The 24,684-nt window shown below is 44.1% G+C and overlaps 1 protein-coding gene across 2 annotated transcripts; it reads left to right on the top strand.

Moving 5' to 3' along the window:
• Nucleotides 1-186: 186 nt before the first annotated feature.
• Nucleotides 187-7,403, top strand: LOC129382752 (uncharacterized). Of its 2 annotated transcripts, none has more exons than XR_011895287.1 (4): nt 187-691; nt 1,655-1,723; nt 2,778-2,858; nt 5,170-7,403. XR_011895287.1 is itself a non-coding variant. In XM_072288852.1 (4 exons), exons 1-4 carry the CDS (start codon nt 639-641, stop codon nt 5,280-5,282), a joined length of 312 nt encoding a protein of 103 aa, XP_072144953.1. In that variant the 5' UTR covers nt 187-638; the 3' UTR covers nt 5,283-7,403. The 2 variants fall into 2 exon arrangements, 1 of the variants encoding a protein (XP_072144953.1); XM_072288852.1 differs by having other exon boundaries at nt 187-687.
• Nucleotides 7,404-24,684: the final 17,281 nt, after the last annotated feature.

Below are 24,684 nucleotides of genomic sequence, written 5' to 3'. Positions count from 1 at the left end.
CAGGCCGCAGTGAACTTGTTAGTATTGAAATGTGGGTAAGCTTGCCATAACAAGCCTTGTTGCCCTTTTTTATAGGCACATCCATATATCCATTGAGCTGAAGGACAATATTTTCATCCCTACTGAGCATCATGTTTGCAGCTATAATCCTCAAATTATGGCTTCAGCAGTGGCACAACCAGGGATGGTGCGGGGGGGGGGGGCACACTGTGCACGTGCTTAGGATGTGTCACAAGTGGTGTTTGCGATACACCAGACTCATGACAGAACTATGACGTCTGAAAATGACCAATATTCTATTCATTAGCAGGAGTATTCTAACATTCATGAAAAACAAGGATGAACTGTGGTTTATTTGTTTTTTTGCTTAAATCTAAAAATTGAAGTTAGTTTAGCAGTTGACTGTTGCAGTCATTTGGATGTTTTGCATGCATTTCACTAGGAAGACTAAGAGCTAAGACTTTTTTATTGCCATGGCCTTGACTGTCTTGATGTTGTTTTGCTCCATGCCCTTGTGTTCACTTTTGCATACGATATTTTTCAGGCACCCGCTTTATATAACGCAAGAAGGCAGCTGCAAGGACACGAGGATGTGAAAGAGCCAGTGCAGCGCGACTTCACGTAGTGCAGAGGAGCCAATGCCAAAAAATCAAAATACATTGGCATGTTATTTGGACAAGAAAACTAGTATGTGGGTATATTGGGTGTACCATTTGACCAAATGTCAACAAAATCAAGATACAGTATGTTACACGAAGATGAAAATTCTCACGTGCTCCAGGCAGTCATCTTAACATGGTATACTTATGTAATGTCTCTGATTGGAAAGTCAAATCAAGTATGCTCTCTGGAGACAAACACATAGCAGCAAGTGTCATTGAAAAGTTAAAAATGTGTTTTAAGAAAGCTGATTAGTTCTGAGAAGTGACTGCTTTTTGTCTTGCCTCTCAACAGATATATCCATGTGATAAAAAAATAGTGGTACAATGAAATTGCATATTTGCTTAGCGACATGATACATACTTGCAATGAGCACGGTGCCTGTGTTTACTATAAAAAGCAACAGCCCATGCTTGGTTAGGTTAGGCCCACTACAACATGCAGGCATGGGTGATTGGCGCTTTTTTTATTTCTGTGTCGTGAGGTTTATTGACGTGCGTATAGGTGCAGTGGCACGCAGTATGGCTAGTACAAAAAAGGGGGGGGGGGGGGCAGATATATGTAGCTCACTGTACACGACACAGGGCAAAGGAAATCCGTGTTCAGCAACTATGTTAAATGCCATGTACGTAAATTTTACAACGCTACTCGTTCGAAGCGCGCACAGGTGCATATTGAAGAAAAGTTTCCAGGGTAGATAATTTAGTTCATAATTTACACTAATTTTGCTTAACCACGAGACATAATAATTTGAATATACTGCACGGAAACACCTAGAGCGAATTAAATTGTGTGTCAGCTTCGTGTGTATACATATAGTCTTTCCTATGCATTAGATTTTTTGCGTAATGCATTAACAGTTGACAGCCTATCTTATGATGTGTACTCTGTTTACATTACAGTTGTTTATTAGTTTACTCGTTTGTTTTGCGACTGATGAAATGCCGGCATATATATATTTTCAACATTTGACATAACCCTGTATGTTTTGCAGGGACAACCCAGGACGTGCATTTCTCAGCACCCAGTCAACTGCTAAAAGTGACTCAAACACAGGCCACCAGTAAGTGGACATCAGTTGCAATTTCACATTATGCAGTTGGTGGCTGCCTTGTACGGAGGCTTTTTTTTTTATGAGATGGTGATGTCGTTCTAACGTACACTTTGACCACAAAGGTGCGATCATGTCTCACAGAGGCATATATGGTTGCTATTCTCTGCCAGGGACGTGTTCTCGTGTTCGTGAAGCATTTGTGTTTGGCAGTATTGTCGCCCAATGAGTCGGATATAAACACTAACTCGCCACTGCCGGCAAGTAGTTGCGAGAAACGCATTATGACGCTGTGAAGTTATTTCATTAATTCGAAGGAAAGTTTTGCAGCAGGAAAAAAGGTTGCTATTCCAGGTAAACATGTCTTTTTCTCACAGGTTATTTAGCCAAACTGTGGGTGCATGAAATTCGTGACTTATGAATAGATTTTAATTTATTCTTTAGTGATGCTTCTAAAAGAGACTAGAAATAGTATGTGACTACCTCTGCAATCAGCAGACCATACATTTACAGTCATAAGTGGCAGTTCCATGCAGTCTCGCACTTTATATAACCTTTCCTTTCAGCAACATTGGAACTGGTGGCTGCGTTTTCAGAAGGAGAAGTGCACTTGGCACTGTATATGTATGTGTGAATTCGGTTTTCTTTGTATGTGTCGGCTCACTGACAAACAGTGCAAAAATCTGTTGTACCATGAGCCTGATGACGCCTTCTGCTGCTAGAAATGCGGCACTTCGTATCTTATAGTACTGCATGACATTTAAATCAAAGCTACCACATAAAATGATCAAGAAAACTAACCGCTGTTATAGCTGTTTTCCTCAAAGAACGCTTGTCCTTTATGGGCTGTGTTAATCTGAGCTCTCCACCGATGTTTCAGTAGTATTATCCCTTAGTGAGTGAGAGATTGGGGGCAAATAATCGTGTTAGTGTTTAAGTGGTGTCCTAATTATGTGCATTTGTTCCAACAAAGTTGTCTAGATTACTTTATTGTGTAGTGTAAAGCTTATGAAACCATCAGCAACTAGTGAGTTGCTAACACGCATATGGATTTGTCACTATACAGGTGGAACTCGGCTGTACCACTGCAGTGCTGCGGAAATTGCCTTCACCAGCGGCTTTGCAACAGCTGTCTCGCAGCATGTCGGTATGTGTTAATTTATAATTATGTTGGGATGGGCTAGTATTATGGACCACTGCTACTCTGTATTGTGACAGATCCATATGATAAGGGATGTTATGGGCACAGCGAAAACCTTTGAATTTTTTACTATGGTACATAAACAGGCTCTCCTTTTCGTCACTGGAGCAGGAGAGAAGGGCATGCAGGCACTCCTGAATGTACATATATTGAAAACATGAGAGAGACATATACACACACACACACAATTAAACTAAAGGCAGGGACGTTCCATCTTTCATCTTGAATTGAATTGTGCAGCGCAAAAATACAACACAGACCACAGAGAAGCACACATGTTAACAGGTTTGATACACACGTTAGTTCAACAGATTTGATACTTCAAGTGTGCTATTTTACACAAGGGGGAAGGGAAAGGGGAGAAAATCTGAAAAAAAAGTGGAGTGGAAAAAAAGGAATCGTGCCAAAAAGCATGAGAAGCATCGCGCAGCCAGGATCACCAGCAGGACATCTAAAAAGCACTCTGATAAAATTACATACAGGACAACCTTACGTATAGTTTGTTTCAATCAACTCAGATCACATGCAGCCATTACTGCAATCAAGTTGTTTCCTTATGTCATATCAGGGAATGATGTGGGCCCAAAAAACTGTTTAGAGCTGAAGGATTATGTTCCATTCTAGCCTCATTGCCTGCTTTTTTATCATATTGTTATCAGCTGCTTATGTTCGGGACAAAAAGTAAGAGTACGAACTGTTTCCCGATTCGCCATTCCACACAACATGTCTTTGTGACTATATGTACATGCAGATGATCCATAGTTGAAAAATATTCAGTACAGTAGAATCTCATTACAAGATGCACTTGGTTGTAAGAGACATCTGAAAATGGTTTGGTTGGTTTTCCGATGTTTGCCACGTTAACAATACTGTATACAAGAGACACCTTTGTTACTAAGGATGACTTTTTAAGTATTCACTACTTCGAAGGGACACAACCCGGACACATTCACTTTGTGCACCTTGTGTGCTCCGAAGGGCGTAAAGATCACGCAATCCTTACACAAGTCAATCGCGCATGTCTCTTTTAGCATGAACCAGAAAAGGAGGGAAACGAGGACAGTGCAGGGCAGAAAGTGTCGGCAGTTGAAGCTGACGAGCGTCTAAGAGCACCTCAAAGGTACTGCGAGCAACAAGGCTTGCAAAGTGAAGTGTTTAAATTCCAGAAGTTGGGAAGGAAGCTAACACAATCTACAGTCACTAAAAAGCTGTGAATGTCTTCTTTAAAGGGCCCCTAAACCACCGAGGTTGAAATTTAGTTGCGGTGTTGCAGTTCTACACAATAAGGCAATGAACAGGTAGCCACGAGAATTTTTCGAAACGGTGCAGTAATAGTGGAGCTACGTGTGTTTGATTATCGAAAAGTAGTCCCCACTCATTTTACTCTTTCATCTGGTACACGCCATATGGACAGTATCGTCTTTTCCTTGCCTAGTACACCTCCAAATGTTACGGGACAGGCCAACACCAACGAGCTCTGTTGCTGTTGCGCTGGCCCGTCGTCCTGCGAGGGGTGGCGCTAATACAACGGAACTGTATGGTGACTCGTGTTGAAGAGCCTCATAGGGAGACCCTTCTGTTGGCGTTTCTGTTCTTTGCCCCTATTGGCTGCCCACAATGGCATCGCGCGCAACACGACGAGGAAGAAGGAGTGTGTGTATTTGCTTGCAGGCCTTGCCGGCAGTCGTACACTTTCGTTCGACCAATCGACAGCACCGGAAACTGGTGACATCATCAGAGACAGCCTGGTGACGTCAGGACAAACTGGGGGGTGCAGGATAGGTCCAGAGAGGCGCACGGGGTCATTTTCTTCATATTGTGGTGCTCCGGCAGTGCTACGCACTCTGGCATTTGGCTTCGTCGATCGTGACGGCATTCTGATTTCGATACGCGTGTTTACTTGAAATGTTCAAAAAATGTCGAGAAGTGGTTTAGGGGCCCTTTAAGCCACCCTGAGCATTTATTCCTTCAGATATATCAAAACATACTTTAGTGATGATGCATAATAAAGTGATCTAGTCTGGCTTCTCAGTGTCTCAAAATTTTTGGTTTCGAGAGACATGTTTCCCGTGCCTCTTGAATATCTTCTGATGAGGCTTTACTGTAATATACACAAACAATTGTGTAACTCCTCCTGCAAGTATTATTCATTAAGCCCGGTCACTTATGTGCAAAGCTTGTGATTAAGTCTTGATGTCCGTACTTTTTAGAGCTATGTTTATTAATTCATGCTGTTCTTATTGGTTCTTTGATGCAGGAGACAATGCCTACGAAATTATTGGCCCTGATCATGAGAGCCCTCAAGGGGCAAACAACATCTCTGTTGCAGAAGTGAGCCCGATACCACTTGGAAGTTACCATGACAGATGACACGGCAGCAATAGATACAGAGACTGCCATGTCTACTGCAGCTGCAACAGTGTACGAGGCAAGCAGCAGTGCATCAGCATCAGCAGCAGTGTCAGAAGGAACCACACCAGGCCTGGTAGAGCAACATGTGTGCTATCACTGACTTTTTGTAGTGGATACAACTCATTTGCTCAACATACAAAAGCTTTTCACCACGACTGTGAGCCAGTGTTATTGTGCAGCAAGTGCAAGACTAAGTTAGGTGTTATAACACAGTACAAGCATCACTTTAATATATGCAAATGCAAACATATTACAGTTGTTGCCTCCCCAGCCAGCCCACATAGTGACAACAATGTGGAACACATGGTGGGACACACCTCTCCCCCATTACAAGATAGTAGAGACTGTCAGTGTTGTTGCTAGATTGACTGGTCTTTGTAGGCAACTAGAAGGACAACACAGGTGTCATAAGATTGTTGTTGATGTTGTTGAAGAGGTAAAAAAGAAGTTTGATGCAGCTGAAGTGCCAACTGGTATTGAGCAAATCAAAAGCAACCACCTGAGAAAGCAACACTATCGAAATTTGGGTATCTATGTGCCGCCAACTCTGGTAAGAATGGCATAGGACAGAAGTGTGATGAAAATCACACAGACACTGCTGTTGCATCACTGGCCACAGTGAGCAGCGACTTGTAGGGCAAGAGAGTCAACTGAAACTAACATTATGATATCATGCTCCCATGTGACCACTTTTCAAGTTATTTTGCAAGATACAGCTCAACCTCCAGAAACGAGACTGCAACTTGTCTGTAAAAAAGCTTTCACAAAAAATTATTCATAACACTATTAACATAGCAGTATCTTTTTTTTGTGTGTGTCGGTTCGAGGTTCCCGGCTGTCCATTAATGCAAAAATTGAGGAAAAAAAGAACATGTGTCGTACTTACACCTTTTTAACAAGTACGAGGGGGACAGAACTTTTCTAGTCATGCATCTTCATCAGACTATCAAGTTTTTAAATGCCTTTTATAATTATTATTACCAGTTATATCTGAGGGCATTGTATGCATGCAGCAGGTGTAAAATCGGGTCAGTTGGATCAGATGCCTTATCTGCAAGCGAGCCCTATATTCAGGAAATTTGAATTAAAATAGTTACGTTAGAGACGCAGTCTTTCAGCACTTTATTGCCTGTGGTTTAAGCATTGCTCAATACTTTTGTGGGTGGCAATTTCAACCGGCACAGCACTGCGCTTTGCCACAGTCACATTTGTCTTCCAAGCGGTGTTTACCATTTGTGTTGATCTGTTTGTGTATGCATAGAGCAAGTTTTAAATTTATATTTTTCGGCATTCTTGTGCTTGCACTAAGCTTGTATAAGGCAGTTACAAAATGTGCGTCACTATAACAAACTGTTCTGTTGAGCTTACACTTGCAAATAATCGTGTTCAGATGGCCGCACTTCTATGCGGGTGCACCGCTAGCTTTTGTGTATGTTCTCATGTTTGTATAAAGCTTATATAAGCTAGTTAGAAAATGTATGTCACTAAGCATTGTGATATTCTTTAAAGAACTGCTTGGTTGGTTTTACACTTGTGAATTAGTATTGAGGCGGTGGTATTCCCATGTATGCCCACTGCTAGCTTTCTGTGTCCTCACGTGTTTGTATTAAGTTTCTACAAGGGAGTTACAGCATGTACGTCACTAAGCGCTGTGATATTTTTTAAAGAACTGCTTTGTTGGTTTTACACCTGTGAGTAATAGTACTCGGGTGGCACTAGTCATGTGTAGGTACACAGGGACCATTTGTATACATTATGCTCATGTAAAGCAGTTACAAAGTGTATGTCACTAATTACTGTGATATTTGTTGAATTGCTGTGATGGTTTTACACATGTGAATAATAGTGGTCAGGACACAGTACTTGCGGTGTATAGTTGAATTTATACACTGCCAAGACATGGGCTGTATACGTACCAAAAGAAATGTATGTCATTATATTGTTGTGATTATTACTGTTTGGATTTTATTAAACTGTAATAAAATTGTTTCTTGTATCTATTGAGGTATGGCAATTTGTCATGCAACCAAACTGAGGACCTGAACTTGTGCATACAAATAAACAGCTAATTAAAGAGTATACTGCTCATATTCTGCTAAACCAGTTTAACAAATCTTGTACTACAATGCTGGAAAAATGACAGAGCTGACTCGGATGTACAGAAAAAGTTCTGCACTGGCTGAAGGACTGCCCCACAATGGAGTTCGTAATGTTGCGTTTATTGGAGTAGAACAGAAAGTGCACTTCTATTAAAAATGCGACAGTCGGTGCAGAAACATAAGGCACACGAGCGGATGTGGCACATTTTTTTCAGGGCCCTCCATGCCTACTACTGCATTTCTAGTCTTCCTGTGCTCTGCGTATAAGCCCCTGTTCAGCCAAGGTTTTTACTCCATGACAGTTGTTCTGGGTTTGTAGCAATATTGAAGAAAAAAATTCAATGGTTTTCAAGGACTTTCGAGGCCCCGGCACAGTAACTTCAAGGACCTCGTGCAATGTGTGTAGTAGTTTGGACAGGCAATAACTTGTTCAAGAACACGGTTAACTTTAATGCAAACAAAAGAAAACAAAACAAATCGCATTTCAGTGATTTCAAACATTTGAAAGACTGCTAATTTGCCTTTCACCGCCCACCACTAAACGCACACAAGGAAGCATTTCAAGAAAGCGCTCAAATTTTTTCTGCAATAGCACAATTAACTACTTGGACCTGCAACATTTGCAGTTTTTGAATACTGTTTGGTTTGGTTTGACAGTGTGCGTGATGTCATCTGTTGCCTCAGCTTTTTTCACCATCAAATAAGCAATAGTCATTTCTCATTTCTTTTTATTGTGTCTGTCGCTCTCAATTTACTCTTCACGGCTTCTCTTCGAATGCCTCAACTGTTGAGCTTCCTGCTTCTGCTCCTCCAAGCACATTTGTCGCCGGTTCCATGTGCATAAAACTGGTATCTGCAGCTCCTTTGTAATTTCAACTTTAAGGATGTCGCTTTCCTTCTATTACCTCTAGAGACAATTTTCTGTGACATGCGAAAGAGTGTCACAGAAGGGAAAAAAAGCGCTTGGCAATGTCTGCTAAGTCTAGCCAAGTGTACAGGACTTTGCAGTACTTCTAAAAATTCAAGGGTTTTCAATGCCTTGAAAATGGCATTTTAGAAATAAAGGATTTTCAAGGATCGCTACAAACCCTGGATTCTAGCACCTAAATTTTACAAGCTTATTTTGGCATGGAGTTAGGAAATTCATGCTTTCTAGCTAACGCTGCACTATCTCTGTACAGTGAAGCCACGAGAGCGCAACTATTTTGGAGTAAAGAAAAATACTGAAAGCTTTTAATACCACTCTTCTTTTTTTCTATGGAGCTTCGTATTGCCTAGTTAAGTTTACGAATGTGCCTGGTTTTGGCGGGCGTTTCTTCGACATTTTCTGGAAGAAGCAGATGTCTAGCCCCCGTATTCAGAAATGTATCTTAATACAAAGCTCATGCTTGACTTGATATAAACGACGCCTGGTGCGAACGTCCCCCAAGACGCTCACTGCCTTTCTTTTGGTGCGTTCACGACTTGCGCCGTTTAGATCAAGTCAAGCATGGGCTTCAATTTATGATGCATTTCTGCATATGGGGGTAAGCGTGCACAATTCCGGGCAACGCACTGTGCCATTGACACTGAGAGAAAACGGGGAAAACAGAGTTAACCACTTATGCTCCTAAACTTTCGCGTACCTGTGGTGTGCGTGAATCGTGGAAGAAGAAACAGCGCAAACACAAGGACGAAAAAAAGCATCAACCACACCAGCGCTTCGTGGTGTGGCATGTTTTTGCGTCGTCCTTGTGTTGCGCTGTTTCTTCTAAAATGCTCAACCAACTAGCCGGCAAGTCCATCCTGTGCATATATAAATTGAACACACGCATGAGTGTAGATGGTCTTCGAAGCTTTTAGAAGGAGCACTGCCACAGGATACGAGCAGTGCACGCGTAACAAGTGGACACATTAGTCATTTAAACATGCGTGCCAATGCATTTGACGCGGCTATCGGCATAAGCAGTCTCCAAATGCTGGAATGCATGCGCTTCAAAACGCTAACGATCCGCTGCTAATGCAGGACAACAGCTCACAGCGGACTGAACCAAACTCTAAACTAATGCACTTGGCAGCGTGAGGCACGTCGAAATGCCTGGTACTGGCGTCGCAGTTGCTCACCAGTATACGCGTGAATTAAATTCACATACGTGGATGGTTGGCGCAATACTTTGTATCCGCGTATTTTGGAGAACATGGACTGGAGAAGCACTCGATCATGAGCTGAACGGCACATTTGTTATTTTCCTGCGGTGACGACAAGCCGTGAATAGTTCTCACGTTGTCGTCTACGTTGTCTTCCTTCGTTAGTCGTAGCAAGGAATGGAAATGATGCAAACGCACACGTATTCCAGTACACAACAGCACAGCACACTGCAGAGAAACCCCACCCACCACAGCCGATTCATCAAATACGTTTGGTATATATATAAGCTCTAAAGGAACACGACTGGGCATGGCGGCGCTGTGGTGTAATGGTTATGATGTGTGTTTTGAATTGTACAAACGTGAGTGTACGCTGGTTCGAATCCACATGATGTATAGAGCATTGTGATTCTTGATAAGTATGTGATTCCCTTGGCAATTGTATTCTAATTAGATTGTGTGACTCCTGATTGTGAAATTTGCGAAGATATTTGCAGATTAAGTGTTAATTCGCTTTTTTTTCTCCTCAGTGGCGTTCGTGACGCATACGCATAGGCCGCTTCAGAGCAGTCACGCCTCACGGTAGGCAACAAATAGCCAGGAAAAAATGACTTTAAAATCCTGCATAACTTTGCTCACGCCTATTCTGAAGGCCGCTTGGAATCGGGCCTGTGTCTCTGAGGAGCCGCCTAGGGAACAGTATATCAGCGGCCCTAATTTGATCTGATTTCCTGCCTGCATGCGTGACCAGGACTTGGCTAAGAGGGTATTGGGAAGAGTACTAGCACTCTGTTCTGAAGGAGTACAAGCACTCTGTTTGGGGGAGTAGAAGTACTCGGTCTGGCGGTGTACTATTAACCCTGTGGGGAGAGTATTAGCACTCTGCGGAAGAGTACTAGCACTCCCTGTGGGAAGAGTATTATCACTCTGCGGAAGAGTACTAGCAATCCCTTGCGGTGGAGTAACAAAACTCTGTCAGGAGGAGTTGACCTACTCTCTCTCAAAGAGGGTCGATCTACTCTCGAAAAGAGAGTGAAATATGGGACAAGCAGCTACTCCCTCAAAGAGAGTGCCCGGCACTCCCTTAGTTTTTAGAGTGTACTTCAGTATTCCAGGTTTGTCTTCTCACTCTCGTGATCCCGTCGTCGTCACGCCATCGTCGGCATGCGTGGTCATGCATTATTTGTCGTACCATCGTCGCGAGGATGTCGTGCTCGTATCATCGTCGTCATTAAAGCTTCGTCTTCTGACTTTTCACGTACAATCGTCGTCACGTCACCTGCGCCGACCCAGTGACCCAAATTGTCTAATAGTTTGGGCCACTAGATACTTGATCGTGATCGTAATGCCATCGTAGCTGCAGCGTTCTTGTCATTGCAGGTTTGTCATCCGACTGTCGTCGTTACGCGATCGTCGTCCTGCAGTCGTCATGCAGTCGTCATGCAGTCGTTGTCACGCCGTTGCTGCGACACCGTCGCGGTCGTTCCACTGTCGCCCCTCCAACTTCTTCACTCTAGTCATGCCGTCATCGTTAGTCATCATTTCCATCCCATTATCATGACACTATAGCGCCATTGCGTCGCCACCATACTGTGGTCATCGTGCATTCATTGCCATACCTCCGTCGTGATGCCTTCATGGCAGTTCTATCGTCGTCATCCTGACTTCTTCATTTCGTCGTCCTCGTGCCATTGTCGTCACCAAGCCATCGTTATGCCATTGTTGTCACGGGACGTCATCACGCTGTTCTTTTAGCACCGTTATCCCATCAGAAACGTATTCCTATTCTGATACCATGACATCGTTTTCATAGCGCCTTTGTCGTTCTATCGACGATGTTCCTTGTTCGTCATTCTATCATAATCATGTTGTCACGCGCGATGGTTGCTTAGTGGCTATGGTGTTGGGCTGCTAAGCACGAGGTTGCGGGATTGAATCCCGGCCACGGCGGCCGCATTTCGAAGGGGGCGAAAACATCCATGTATTTAGGTGTACTTTAAAGAACTCCAGGTGGTCCTAATTTCCGGAATCCCCCGCCTCATAATCAGAAAATAGTTTTGCCACGTAAAACCCCGTAATTTAATTTTTAATAATCATTTTGTCCTTCAGTCGTGATTACGCAGCCCTTGTCGCGCCATCGTCGTCATTGCCTCCTCGTCGGACGGTCGCTGTCACGCATACGTCTTGGTACCATCATCTTGCTTGTTCTCCCTGGTTTATCACTAACAAAAGCTAAACTTGCCTGAGGAGGAGGAAAGAGAAAAGTAGAAGACTTGCCTGAGAAGTGCAAGAATTTTAATGCGCATAAAATGGCTGACACTTGTCTCTAGTACGTCGTATTCGCGAGCGAAGTTGTTTTAGAAATGGCTTTAGGGCTTTCCTTGACGCACCCGTAAACCCAAGTAGCGTGCTAGTGCGATTTTAATGTGATAGCGTTAAAGCGCACCAACGGCGATTTTTCGATGTCCACTGATCTTAATAAAATTTTGAATATATGTTCTCCTTTGCAGTCTGATTACCTGTGGCACACTATATCACTGCAAGTCATTTAGTTTTCCTGAAAATGAATATTAAAGATTGGTTTTGTTCCCGACTCATGACTCTCTATTGGCCACCGTTTTTGTGACGTCAGGGATTACACCGCCACTGTCGCTGAAATTGTCGCTGAAATCGCCGCTGTCTAGTTCGGAAACTCTGTCAAAGACCCCTGTGTCGTCTGGAGGCATCATCAGCTTCGCTTCTTTGGTGATAGCGCCACGTGTACTGCGTGCTAACATTACGGTAGTGTAGGATCTGACGTCATCGACTCATTGTGATGTCACACGAATCAGCTACCCGTTTAGATTCCAGTATCTCGGTTATTGGTTATTTGAAATTACTAATGAATTTCTAAGCAAATTGAATCAAGCTACGTATGACAGGTCTGTCAATTCCATTTGAAAATGACAATATCCTAATATGGCTAAAAAAACGCCGGAGTGGCCCTTTAAGTGTTGCCTGTCGCAGAAGCTTCGGTGCCGGTGTCCGCGCCGGTGTCGGCAGAGTAGTCTATGAGCGAAAATTTCGGCATATATTTAGATATATGTATACGCCGTGCCTTGCTATATGACATGCGCTATATGCAGGTTATATTGCCATGCCATTCTATCACTAAGGTTGCTCACTTTGTCTTACATTCTTAACAAAGTTATTCGCTGGAATTTTGACAAGTGAGTGAGAGAGTGAAAACTTTTGAGTCTTTCAAGAGTTTCGCGGTTACGAGGTCTCCGTCGTCTTCATCTTCTTGGCGCTGGCGACTTGAGACTCCTCTTCAGCAAGGGTGGCCCCCCCCCTATTCCAAGGCTCCACTGAGTCGTGCTGCATCGCTCGCGTGCTGCACTAGGGCCCTTTGGGCCGTGAGCTCGCTGCTGGTGAGCCGACTCTCCCATTGCTCCGCACTCGGGTGTTCGTGTTCGTGGAATGCTTTGTTGCGTGCGCACTCCCAGGTGATGTGGTAGAGTGTAGGTTGAGAAACAAGTCTCGTGAAACAACACACGGACAGCGCATGCTTTTTTATGTTAAATCTTCTGACATTTAAATATTAACAGTGCGAAACAACAACAGAAACCTGGATATTATGTAATTTTTTGCGCAGCTGTGCGCGACCCCTGGCATGAGAGCACGCAAGAGGCCGCGTTTCCACCAGAAAGCTCGCCTTCGTGCATAATGTTCGCCGCCAACGTTTTTTAGTAAGCATTACGGTTACATAAACTGCAGTTTCCGAAAAGCGTAAGAATCAGTCAGGGATCTTTGAACGACATCGCGTTCCACTCTTAAAGGAGAACTTTAAGCGTCCTCCAAGCTTTTCTACCTATAAATCTTTTTTCTCTCTCCTTCCGCATAGGTTCGATGGTGAGATTTAAACTGGGGCACCTTCTTCCAACTTTCTTTTCAAGTTATTGATTTTACTGCGTTCACAATCACTCGAGAACTAGGAAATGCAGTAATGAGTGCTGTTAATACTTTTAGATCAAGTGATCCGCACAGAAACAAAACGTGAATAACAAAGTCGTTAGTTCGATTTTGGAGGCCTTCGTGAGAGGAGTCCAGTTGGGGGAAAATTTCATGGCTACGCTGCGATCGTTAGCAAGGCACCCGTAGTCAGGGATAATGATCTCTCAAATCAGCATCGATCCTTGACACGAAAAAATCAATACAGCGTTAAAGCCAGGAGCGTATTTAAATCAAGAACGGGCCCGCTCAGAACCCACGGTTGGCTCGTACGTACAGGTTTTTAAAGACACATTCGTGTTTTTGAAAGGGCTGTCTTTTTTTCTTCATTTTTTTGTTGAATTCTCGAATCAAATGTGCGGTTTGGTCACGCGCTAGTGAAGGGGACCGTTCTTCGATATTCTTTTGAATAACATTCACACGTGAAGTTTTCTTTTATACGTAAACTCCATCGCTGGTGATATTAACCCTTCGTTAGTATTGCCCTTTCCCTCGTTCACCAATAGGTACAGGTGTAGTTAGACCAGGGGACAGCATCCACCACGATTTCCATTTCGAGCGCTTATGTGAGCGAGGAGGAAGAACACGAAGTGATTCTTTGATAGAACGCTTGTACTTTTGTCACCGGTTTTTCGCTTTGTTTCTCTGCATTTCTGGGAGCTGCCGCTCCCTCCTTGCGGCATTGGATGAAGAGATCTCCGAGGACTTTCCTGATGCGCAGTCGTCAGGTCGGATAGCGTCCAGGAAACGTGGAATTGCGTCAAGCGATAAAGACAGCGAGGCCACTGAGTTATGTTCGGACAGCTACGACTCGTCCGACGATGACTTCCAGGGCATGATGAGTAGATCAGCGAAAAGAAGACTACTGCAGGCACCTTCGTCGTCAAGTGCTTCTACCGTGAAGAGTGCACCGCTGCGCTCTTTATGCCCGTGGACCCGGCGACCAATTTGTGACTCCTCAACAGGCAAGTCCTCTCTTCGTTACTCGAGAGAATCGCACCAAATGAGATTAAAGACGTGCGAATAAACTCGCGGAAGAATGTCTTGGCAGTTGATATCTTACATCGCAGCGCCCTACAAGGCCTACGTAATATAACTGAGATCGACAACGTAAAGGTGCGATCAATGGTCCATACAGGCGGCGATGGTTCGGAGGGCGTCATTTATGACGTCGCCGTTGCCATCCCGAATGACGACTTGCCAATACTGATCAAGCCAACGACAGAGGGCACTTTCATTACGAAGATTTTCAGACTGGGAAACACAGGCTGTGTGAAGATTTTGTTTGAAGGAGACAGCCTTCCTTCCCACATTAAAGTAGGGCATGTCCGCCATCCAGTACGACCATTCGTACCGAAGCCCGTCCAGTGTTTCAAGTGCTGCATGATTGGTCACGTAAAAGGTGTCTGCGTGAACAACGCCGCGTGCCCGCGGTGCTCTGAGTCCCATTCAGAAGACGCCTGCAGCACAGACGTTCTAAAGTGCCCTAACTGCAGTGGTCCTCACAAGGCCTCATCAAAGGATTACCCGCGGGTGCGGAAGGAATTCGCGATCCTAAAACGAATAGTACGGGACAATCCAACGCATCGAGAGGCTGCTGCCGCTGTTCGGCGACTTCGGCATCGACACTGAAAACGTTCACGACATTCCGCAACTGCAGGCAGGAACACGCCATGTTCCATCAGAAAGATTGCCGAGGCAACGCACAGTGCCACCAAGACAGATACAAGAAAAGCAAACAAAGCGGAGAGGCTCGCGCATCCTGAAGAATCGTCTGAGCTACCGAGGGCACAACTCCCTGCTAAGTTCCCTCAAAACGCACCAACTTCGACTGCTTCGGCAACTGTTCAAGCGACGCTGGCGTATGATCTCCAGGTCATCAACATTCTGCGGTCGCTCATGAATGCCATTCGCGTTATACTTACCAACATGAAATCTTCGTCTGCACAAAGCGCGCTACAGGAGCTGGACATTTTGAGTCCACTACTTGCAGCTCTTGGTTGAAATCATGGCTCTCCACAAGCCGTGGTTTCGTGACGAAGTCCGGAACGCATCGATATTTCAGTGGAATGCCAGAGGACTCAGGTCACGCATGTCGGAGTTTCGACAGTTTGTGTTCATGAATAAGTTCCCAATCATCGTCATCTGCGAGTTCCTATCAGATAACGTGAGGCTGTCTGGGTATTAGTGTTTCATGTCCGCCACCCACGGAGACGGCAGCAAGGTCATCGTATTCATACGACGTGATCTTACGTATGTCCATCATCCAGTGCCACCTGACCAAGAAAACCTGTACGTATGTCAGACAGTGAAGAAAGGCAAGCTCACTTTCACAGCATAGTTGGAGCCTAGATATCGCCCTCAAGTCGGGTGGACTGCGAGTGGTTACGGCGAAAAACGACAGCGACTCCGCAGCCTTTGGTGATGACTGGAAAATTTAATGCCCACCGCCATCTCTGGGGAAGTTCTAAGATAAACTCGAGAGGCAGAGGATTAGTGTCAGTTGCCTCCGAACAAGAACTGTGCTTGTTAAATGTTTCTAGCCCACCTTTCTGCGTGGAACTGCCTACTGTAACGGCTCCCGTCGACTGCCGCGAGTAGGTAAAAAACATGGCATTGGCAAGGATGCCAGTTCCAATCCTGATTCAACCTTGTTACTTGCTTTCCGTCGTAACATCAAGAAACAAAATATAAAATGAGCCATTTTCCTGTCTTATCTCCCACCGCGGACGACATATGAGCAATATAAGCGCGGATTTGTCGCTATTACTCAGATCACTTGTTTCTTTTTACGTTGTTAGACCTCGGGAAACAGTACCGAGGTTGGAGGTTGGAAAGTGGCTTGATTCGCACTTGAAAGATGATGCTCAAGAACTGCACAGCCTTTATGAAAGCTAAATGCGCCTGCATTAACAAAATATGTGGACTGTACCCTCTTCAGTGAGCGCAGCGGAAGCAACATTTTATTGAAAATGGTTTTACGTAGTGACATCAATATTAAACAAAAATACACACCTGTATACCCCCTAAATTGATCTTAAGTTGTGCCGATGTAAGAAAGAGAGAGAGGGAGAGAGAAAGGATGAAAAGAAACACAGGGAGTTTAACTGGATGTTTAGTTTTGTTTGCCACCCTGCACGGGTGACATTCTGAATAACCCGGTTACCATGCCTGTGCAAGATGACACGCAAAGTGTTATATGGTCGCCTGTGACGAACTGTTCCACCTTAGCCTGTCACATGCAAGCAGCCATTTGACCATAGATCTAAATTGCGTTCGCACAGAAACGAGTCAGAAGCTCACAAAGTATACAGCTTTTCACCCGTGCATATTGTTGTGCACATCGACAGGGTAGTAGTTAACAATTTCTAGGTGATTATCACAATGTGCAGCGCCGTTCTGAAGTCAGTATATCCATTATCGAGAGACGTCGCGCGGGGCAGCCCAGATAAGCGAGAGTTTCGGTATCATCGGGGGCCACCGGAACGTTTCGGCATGTAGCTGTGAATTGTTTTCGCCACTCGTATATATATATATATATATATATATATATATATACATATATATATATATATATATATATATATATATAGAGAGAGAGAGAGAGTAAATCCGCGCGACAAACGCTTCGCAGACACCAAGCGCGGCGCTTTCAGAATCCCCTCCGGCGATCCTAACATTCCACGTCGTTCCCAGACCCTGGCTCCGTAACAGCGTAACGCGCACACTGAAAAGCACATACCCGACATCGGTGCGGTTATTAACGTGTCCCATGCGGCTCAAATGCGTAGAAAGAATGGAACGCTTGCGGCGGTAATTATCATTAGCGCGAGCAGCAGCGAAGGTCTGGTCTCTTCGTTTCCATATTGCGCGGTGTCCCGCCACCTCTCAAGAGTCGTTCCGTACACCCAGCCTCCGCATATTAATCCGCAGAAACCAAAATAGAAAGCGAGGGATAAAAAAGAGAAGAAAGATAACTGCCGCTCTTTCGAACCGCAGTACACGCGCCGCGCGGACTCTATTACGCTAGATGAGGCCGCCGCCCCCCTATGCTCCATTCGCTGTATAGTTCCTGCGCGTACACCTTTTTTCGCGCGCGCCAAATTCTTCAGGCGCGAACGACGCGTCCCGGCGCGCGAAAGATGACAGTGGCGACACGCGACCGTGGAGCCATCGTCATAACTGAGACCGGGATAAAATAAGCGCGGGAAAAGTAGCAGCGATGTATCCGGTTACATTGCTCTCTGTGAATGCCGCGCTTTTGTTTGTTTTTACCTCGTAGCTCGGTGGTGCGAATCGAAGCTCCAAACGAACAGCACGCAGCGGTCGCTTAGAAACAAAGGCGACGCGACAGTGCTGGCAGTCAACGCTTTTCTCTCTCTTTCTCTCTCTCTTTTCTGTGACGCGTTCTTGGTCGGCAGTGGTGATTACATTAGGTGGAGGGGATTTGAACAAGTGTATAATATGTATATACATAAATATTTCATATGGCGTTCCTTTTTCCGATATATATCTTCATTTGCTTCTAGCAGTGGCAACATAGCTGCTGCAGCACGCGGTCGGCAAATTCCTATACGCGCGATACGATTCCACACAATGGAACCTTATAATTGCCTGCGATTACTTTGTTATCGTGGTAAATGTATGATATTAATAATGCGAACAATGTTTTGGAAGCTCAAGTGTCATTTTAAAAATGTGGTCATAATGTACTACGATGAAGAAATAAGTATGCAACGTCTGGTCTTAGTTGCATGCGCTGCTCGAGCTGCCGAGTGCCGTGTTATACATCATAAAGGAAACACCGCTTCACCTGCGCGCTGACTCGGCCTCAATCCAGTTGCGTTTCGGTATCTCGGCAGTAAAGCCAACGTCACAGTGGTGTGATGTGTTTTCCTTCACGGCGTTCTTTCCCGTTGAGGCGATTATCAACGAAAACAAACATTGCGAACATGGCAGGCCGGGCGTTCATAACACGAACGCGACAAACGCTCGTCGAGTCGGCCTCTCGGGCTGGAATCGGCCTCTCGATTTCGTGTAAACACCATTCTATCGCGTAGGGCGCTTGTCGAGTCGGGCTGAGACAGCGCGACTGCATCGAATAGATTGGCCCAACTGGGCCCACCTGAAAAGCCTGTGTAAACACGGACGTGTCGGACCAGCAAAGAGACTTGCCCGAGAGCACCGGGACGTGATCCTTCTTTCTTGCTGCCCGCAGGAATGGTATCATGGACAAAGCAACGCAGGCACTGTGCGGTGCAACCTCTTTCATGTGGCGATAAGAGTCGCGAAGTAGAGATGTGGCTGATGGCTGTGGGAACTCGAAGTCCTGCTTGAACGCGTTGACACCTCGTCTCGAAGCTGCGTGCCGCCACTGTCGAGAACCGTCAGAAGCGAGTTCGTGGAAACGCGGTTCACGTCGGGCTCTGTGAGCCCGATCTTTTTATTTGTGCCACACTACCAGCTGCCCTCTGGCAGCCAAGGCGGGAGTGGTTAGCAATGAAGCAAACATGAGATAATGTCGTGCTATTCATTATAGGAAAGGGTTAAAAAAAAGGCACCCAAGTGCATGGTGAAAGGCTATTGGAGTCAAAACGAAAGTACTTGCACCTTAGAACGGGGGAAAAAAAGGGCGATAACAAATATCAACGCATGACAGTTGATCATATGGCAGTAGCTGACAAGTAGGCAAATGACCAAAATTACATAGAGGTAAACTAACTCCAACAGCCCGCGTCGGGTTCGTGCGAACGACTGCTCCAGACGTGCTATCCATAGACGGAAGCTATAGAAAAATAGCTACACTCAATTGATGCTCATCCACCATTCTCACTCGCGGAATTGTTTGGCCCTTGGCAATCGTAAACATGGCGTAAAGCATATCGAACGCACCCGAACATTTCTTACGGGGTGATCGTTCTTAAGCTTTCCAATATTTTTAAATTAACATCCGGCAGGTAGCATAACTGTTTTCCTTGAGCTGGATTATTCGAAGAGGCGGACATTACTATCACCAAAATTATCAACACATATTCAATTAGTTAACGTAAATACACTGATTATTATCTTAATTCACTATCTTATGCCACATATTGCAATTTGCAAATTGTAGCCGGGGAGTTTTCAAGACGTATCCGCTTGAAATGAATCTCGAGGTTGAGACCAGTATCGAAATATTATTTCCCGAAATGTAGGACGGAGTACGTGGGCGTTGCGGCTACTTTTGTGCTTCAATGGATAAAAGAGCATTTTATTTAAAGTTTAAGTGGAACTGCGCATTTTCACGGAGGTTTTGATGGCGCATATTTCCAAACTGGTGTCCTGGAAGTTCATTCCAAGTGGATGCGCCTTGCAAACTCAATGGCTACAATTCGTAGATTGCAATGTGTGCCGTGAAGTAAATAATTTGAAAGTAAATTAGCGATTATTCTTTATTTAGTTTAATATGTATTTCGATTTCTCGTGGAGGTAATACGTCCACCTCTCTGAACAATCCAGCTGAAGAACTCAAGGACTAGAATTATGTTACCTGCAACTGGCGATTTTTAAAAATTCTGGAAAACTTAAAAATGATCACTCCGTATAGAAAACGTGTACAGGTACCGCACTTTACAGTAACCAGAGTTTAGCGCAAACCACTTCCGTTATTCCCGTTTAAGTGCTCTACATATCATGCGTGTCACACGCTCTCTATGTTTCTTTTTTTTTTTTCGTATTCTCTGAAGCTTGCTTTTGATAGCCGTTTTTCTGTGTGTGCATTATTTCAAATATGCACTTTCCTCGTATGCGCATCTGCTCATCTCAGACTGCATAGCAGCCTCACGTATGTGTCTGGAACCTTGAAGTGTGGTTCAACTTGTCCTCGCCTTTTATCTCTATATGCTCGTGCACGTGTGTTTAGGACTGCATGGTCCACAATTCGGAACCCTATCGCGTTGCTTCTTACCTTAAATAATAAAAACATTATTGATATTATTATGCGAGAAGGCATGGAACGGGCTGATGGCGATGATGATGACTTTGGTTACCAAATAACTAGTATATGTAGGATGTCCTAGGGGACATTCGCCAAGGTTTAAAATTACGCGGAAGCACTTTTGGAGGCCGCAACCAAACGCTTGCTGTGGACTATCGTATGGAACAAGTGACATCATTTTTGTATATTCTGCGTAATTTCATCATTATAGTGAAGAATTATTAACCAACTTCTCCATGTACCAACTATAGGGCAGAGCTTGTAATGCAAGGGTTGCATAGAGCTTTCATGCAACGATCTAATTTGGCAACTTGTAGGCGTCTACTTGATACGTAATTATTTTTTCTGTATCTTAAACGAAGTCCGCGAAATATGACAAAAAAATAAGAAGAAGCTTGACACATGACCACCTGCGTGCCGCGATTGCACAGCTTTCACGCGTGCCACGTGCAAACTAACGGCGCAGTCAGCCTCGCGTGCCGCCATGTTCTGCTTATCGATTCCCTGAACCTGCGCCGCTGCCCTGTCATGTTCTGAGCGGCAGCGCATGAGGCCAAATGCTCTGTTCATGCATATGTGACGCAATCGAGAGGCACTGCAATCGCGAAGCTTAAGTGGGCGCGTGGCGTGCTCTTTCTTTATGAATATATTTTGCGGGCTTTCTTTAGAAGGCTGAAAAAAAAAATGCATATCCAGAAATTTCAGACGTTGCCCCTTCAGCCATCTGTCCAACTTCACCGCAAGGCGTCCATTTAAGTAAATTGGCAGCATCTGGAAAAAAGAAATGGCATTTCTAAACGTCGGCTTAAATTCAAGAAGTGTCAGTTAGCAACTTTGAGAAGGTAGTGCCTTTTCATAACATTTACCGCACTTCATCGTAACTTCCTCGCTGCGTTATAGAACCATTTTAATTGGGACGAAAACGCTGTTATAACGCAGCAGCCAAGTTTCAGCAAAGTGCCATCAGTGCCTATGTTCTTAGAATGAAGCACCATCGCGACGTTGCTAGCCGAAAGTTGTGGAGATTCGGTCGACCTCTTCAAATATCATTTTCTTTAAATGGTGCCCATCGAGTTACGCTTGTGCATTGCGGTGAAGTTCAACCAATGACTGAAATGGAGATATCCGAAGTTCTTGGATATGAATTACTAATAACCAGGAAGTTAGAAGCTACTGAATTAGGTGTTCCCTAGAAGGCTTTATAACATTCTCATTGATCTTGTGCCATAAAGTGATACCTGCGAAGTTGGTTAACTTATAATCTTGACTACTTATGCAATTAGGCAGCATGCAAAAGAAAGAGACACTTTGTTCATGCATAACCAACAACATGCATTTACTTGCGTCCACCTAGAATACTGAAGTATATCTGTAAACATTCGCTAAAGTTAGCAGGGACAACTTCTTTACAGGCAAAAGAGTGATGAGGATGTCTGGAATTCGGGGAGCAGTTTCACAAAAGGGTGGAATTGCTATCCGTCCGAGAGCACGAAGCTACGAAAGAAGTCTACACTGGTTTCTCATAAAGTCTCATAACGTTTAAGAGGAAAAAAATATATGTAGATAAAACTCCTATGCTGGAATCTGAGGAGCGAAGCTTTCGAGTAGCGGTTAAAGCAATGCAATGCAACTGATTATATTCCGCACAGCGACTTCCATCATAGTGGTTATCTGCTTCCCAGTGAAGAGGGAAGACGCGGAGACTGCCACCATGTAGCCTACGGGAATGCGCATCATATTCTCTCCGGTGTTAAGTCCCTCTATAATTACAGTGTATTCAGGGTCAGCGGACCGGTGTGAATGAAGCGGGCTGCTCGTGGAAATAGTGCATCAATAAACTGCACGTTACTCGGCTAAACACCGATCAAGTAAATGAGCCAAGCCGCTAAGCCTAAGAAACTAGGCATAACAAGGCTTTCTCTATTAAAGAAATTGTGTTTCTTACATTTGTATTAACGAAGACATTTAGGTATGATGTGTTTTGTCACCGAATAATTCTGTACAATCCAAGGCTGGCACCCTGGAGACAATAGTGAGGGTGGAAAATATGGTAGTGCTTTCCTGAGTGAGCTATTCGGCAAGGGAGCAGTAGTAGCAACGGTAAAAAAGTGATTGTGACTCCGTCTTCATATCGTCTTTTGTAGAAATAAATTTTTTTTCTAAACACACGGAGCTCGAGAGCCTAAAACCATCGTTTTAGGAGTCTTGAAGGAATATATCACTAAGTTTAAATAGGCCAGCCTACTCCTACAATACGTCGAATACTCTTATCGACTACGTTGCAGCATAAGAGAGGCCTTAGAAGTTGCTTTAGCGAAAGCACGTTGAACGTCGTCGCTGCTATATCACCGACCCTCTATACCGCACCACAGACCCCAGAATTTCACAGGTGAACTTCTTCAAACGCATAACGACAGTTAGTCCAACGAATACTGTCACTTAACTCGCCCCTTTTCGCTCCACAAGCCACTGCCACGTGCGAGCGCTTTTCAGTGTCGGGCATTGTTCTTTACCGAACAATGTCCGACACTGAAAACGTAACGACCAAGTACTTTTTTCTTTCTGCTCAGTTCATATTCAAACTTTCCTGCTCCCCTTCACCAGCTTAAGCCGATGAACCTATTTTGTGTACTGGTTACCATGCTTCGAATTCCTATTTATTATTTCTTTTTCCTAGGTACCACATATTTTCGATGTCTCGTAACAAAGCAAAATATTAATGAAAGGAAATTACCTGCTTCGTCTTTGCGTTGGTTCTATTAAGTACTGCTTAAACACTGGCCAATTGTAGTGCAACTTATTACTAGCAGCTTAAAGCAGTGAGCAGTGACGAAGATGCGGGTATTGTTAGAGGCGAGGAAATGTATTCATAGCGGAAGTGATCAAAGTGAGATAAGAGTAACGACACAAGGCACTGGTTTAGATTTCATAATATGAAGAAAAGTACAATGTGGTGTCTATCATCTTTATGTGGATATTCTTATTTTAATTTTTATCCCTCTCTCTGGCTCCCCCCCCCCCCCCCCACCAAAAAAAAAAAAAAACTAGTTTGACGCATCAAAATACTTTTGCCATAGATCCGCACATCCACATGCATACGGGCGCTCTCTCTGTTTTAAAAAAAAAATAGAGTGAACTCTTTGCAATGCATTCATTGCTACCGCAGTAATTCAAAGCCTCACTCATGTTTCATCTGATTTTCATCCGTATAGCATTCGCATTTCTTTGGGACGATGAAGCAACTTAGAGCCGTCACTAAGCACTCAGTCGAACTTTAAAAAAAAAACAATAACCAACACGTCTACAGAATATTCAGTGTAACATGTTTCATAATTATTCTACTCAGGTGTTGTATGCAATGAGTGCAGCACACAATAGGGCTCCACGAGCAGAGGTGCACCGGGCATCAAAGTAAGTTCTCTATGCGTTTACTAGCTCTGATTTACACACGTCTGCGGATATTTATTTATTTATTTATTTATTTATTTATTTATTTATTTATTTATTTATTTATTTATTGCATACTGCCAGCCTGGATGTCAGGCTTAGGCAGGAGGGGGGTACATAGCAATAGTGTGTATAAGAATACGATGTACATTTGGTCGAGCAAATATGGCATTGGAAGAAGTTACATAAGACGTACAAAGCGAAGTACAAACACAATACCACGATAATGTGAAACATCGCTAACTATTGCGAAATGCACTCAAGAAAGAAGACACCATCGAGCACTCAACCATATGGGCAGGTAGGTTGTTCCATGTGCGAAGTGTGCTCGGGAAAACTGAGGCTTTGAACACATTTGTTCTGCACAAGAACTCGCTCACCTTCTTTGAATGGCAAGAACTGGTTTGTCGCTAGGTAATTGAATGAAAATATGCATTTTTGTTTATTCCAAGTTGGTTATGGTAAACTAAGTTGAATAGTTTTATTCTTTCTTGCTGTCGTCTTCCTGTAGGGTCTCTAAATTGGCTGTTTGCAAAAGGGCTGATCGGGATATTTACCAAACATAAGAATTATATATGAACCTGACACATTTGCGTTGGACATTCTCAAGTTTGGTAACGTTGCTCTTTGTGTGTGGATCCCAAACAACTGCTGCACATTGTAGAACTGATCTGATGAAAGTTTTGTATGCGAGTAGCCTAATTTCTGTTGGGAATTTACA

The sequence above is a fragment of the Dermacentor andersoni genome, chromosome 6 (genome assembly GCF_023375885.2).
Source record: "Dermacentor andersoni chromosome 6, qqDerAnde1_hic_scaffold, whole genome shotgun sequence".
Lineage (NCBI taxonomy): Eukaryota > Metazoa > Arthropoda > Arachnida > Ixodida > Ixodidae > Dermacentor > Dermacentor andersoni.
This window is presented reverse-complemented; position numbering and strand designations above follow the sequence as displayed.

What these genes read in the sequence shown, in the direction of transcription:
- LOC129382752 (XM_072288852.1), top strand. Translation starts at nt 639, where the DNA reads ATGCCAAAAAATCAAAATACATTGGCATGTTATTTGGACAAGAAAACT. An exon ending in GACTCAAACACAGGCCACCA is followed by an intron (nt 1,724 to 2,777) that starts GTAAGTGGACAT and finishes GTCACTATACAG; the next exon opens with GTGGAACTCGGCTGTACCAC. An exon ending in AGCTGTCTCGCAGCATGTCG is followed by an intron (nt 2,859 to 5,169) that starts GTATGTGTTAAT and finishes TCTTTGATGCAG; the next exon opens with GAGACAATGCCTACGAAATT.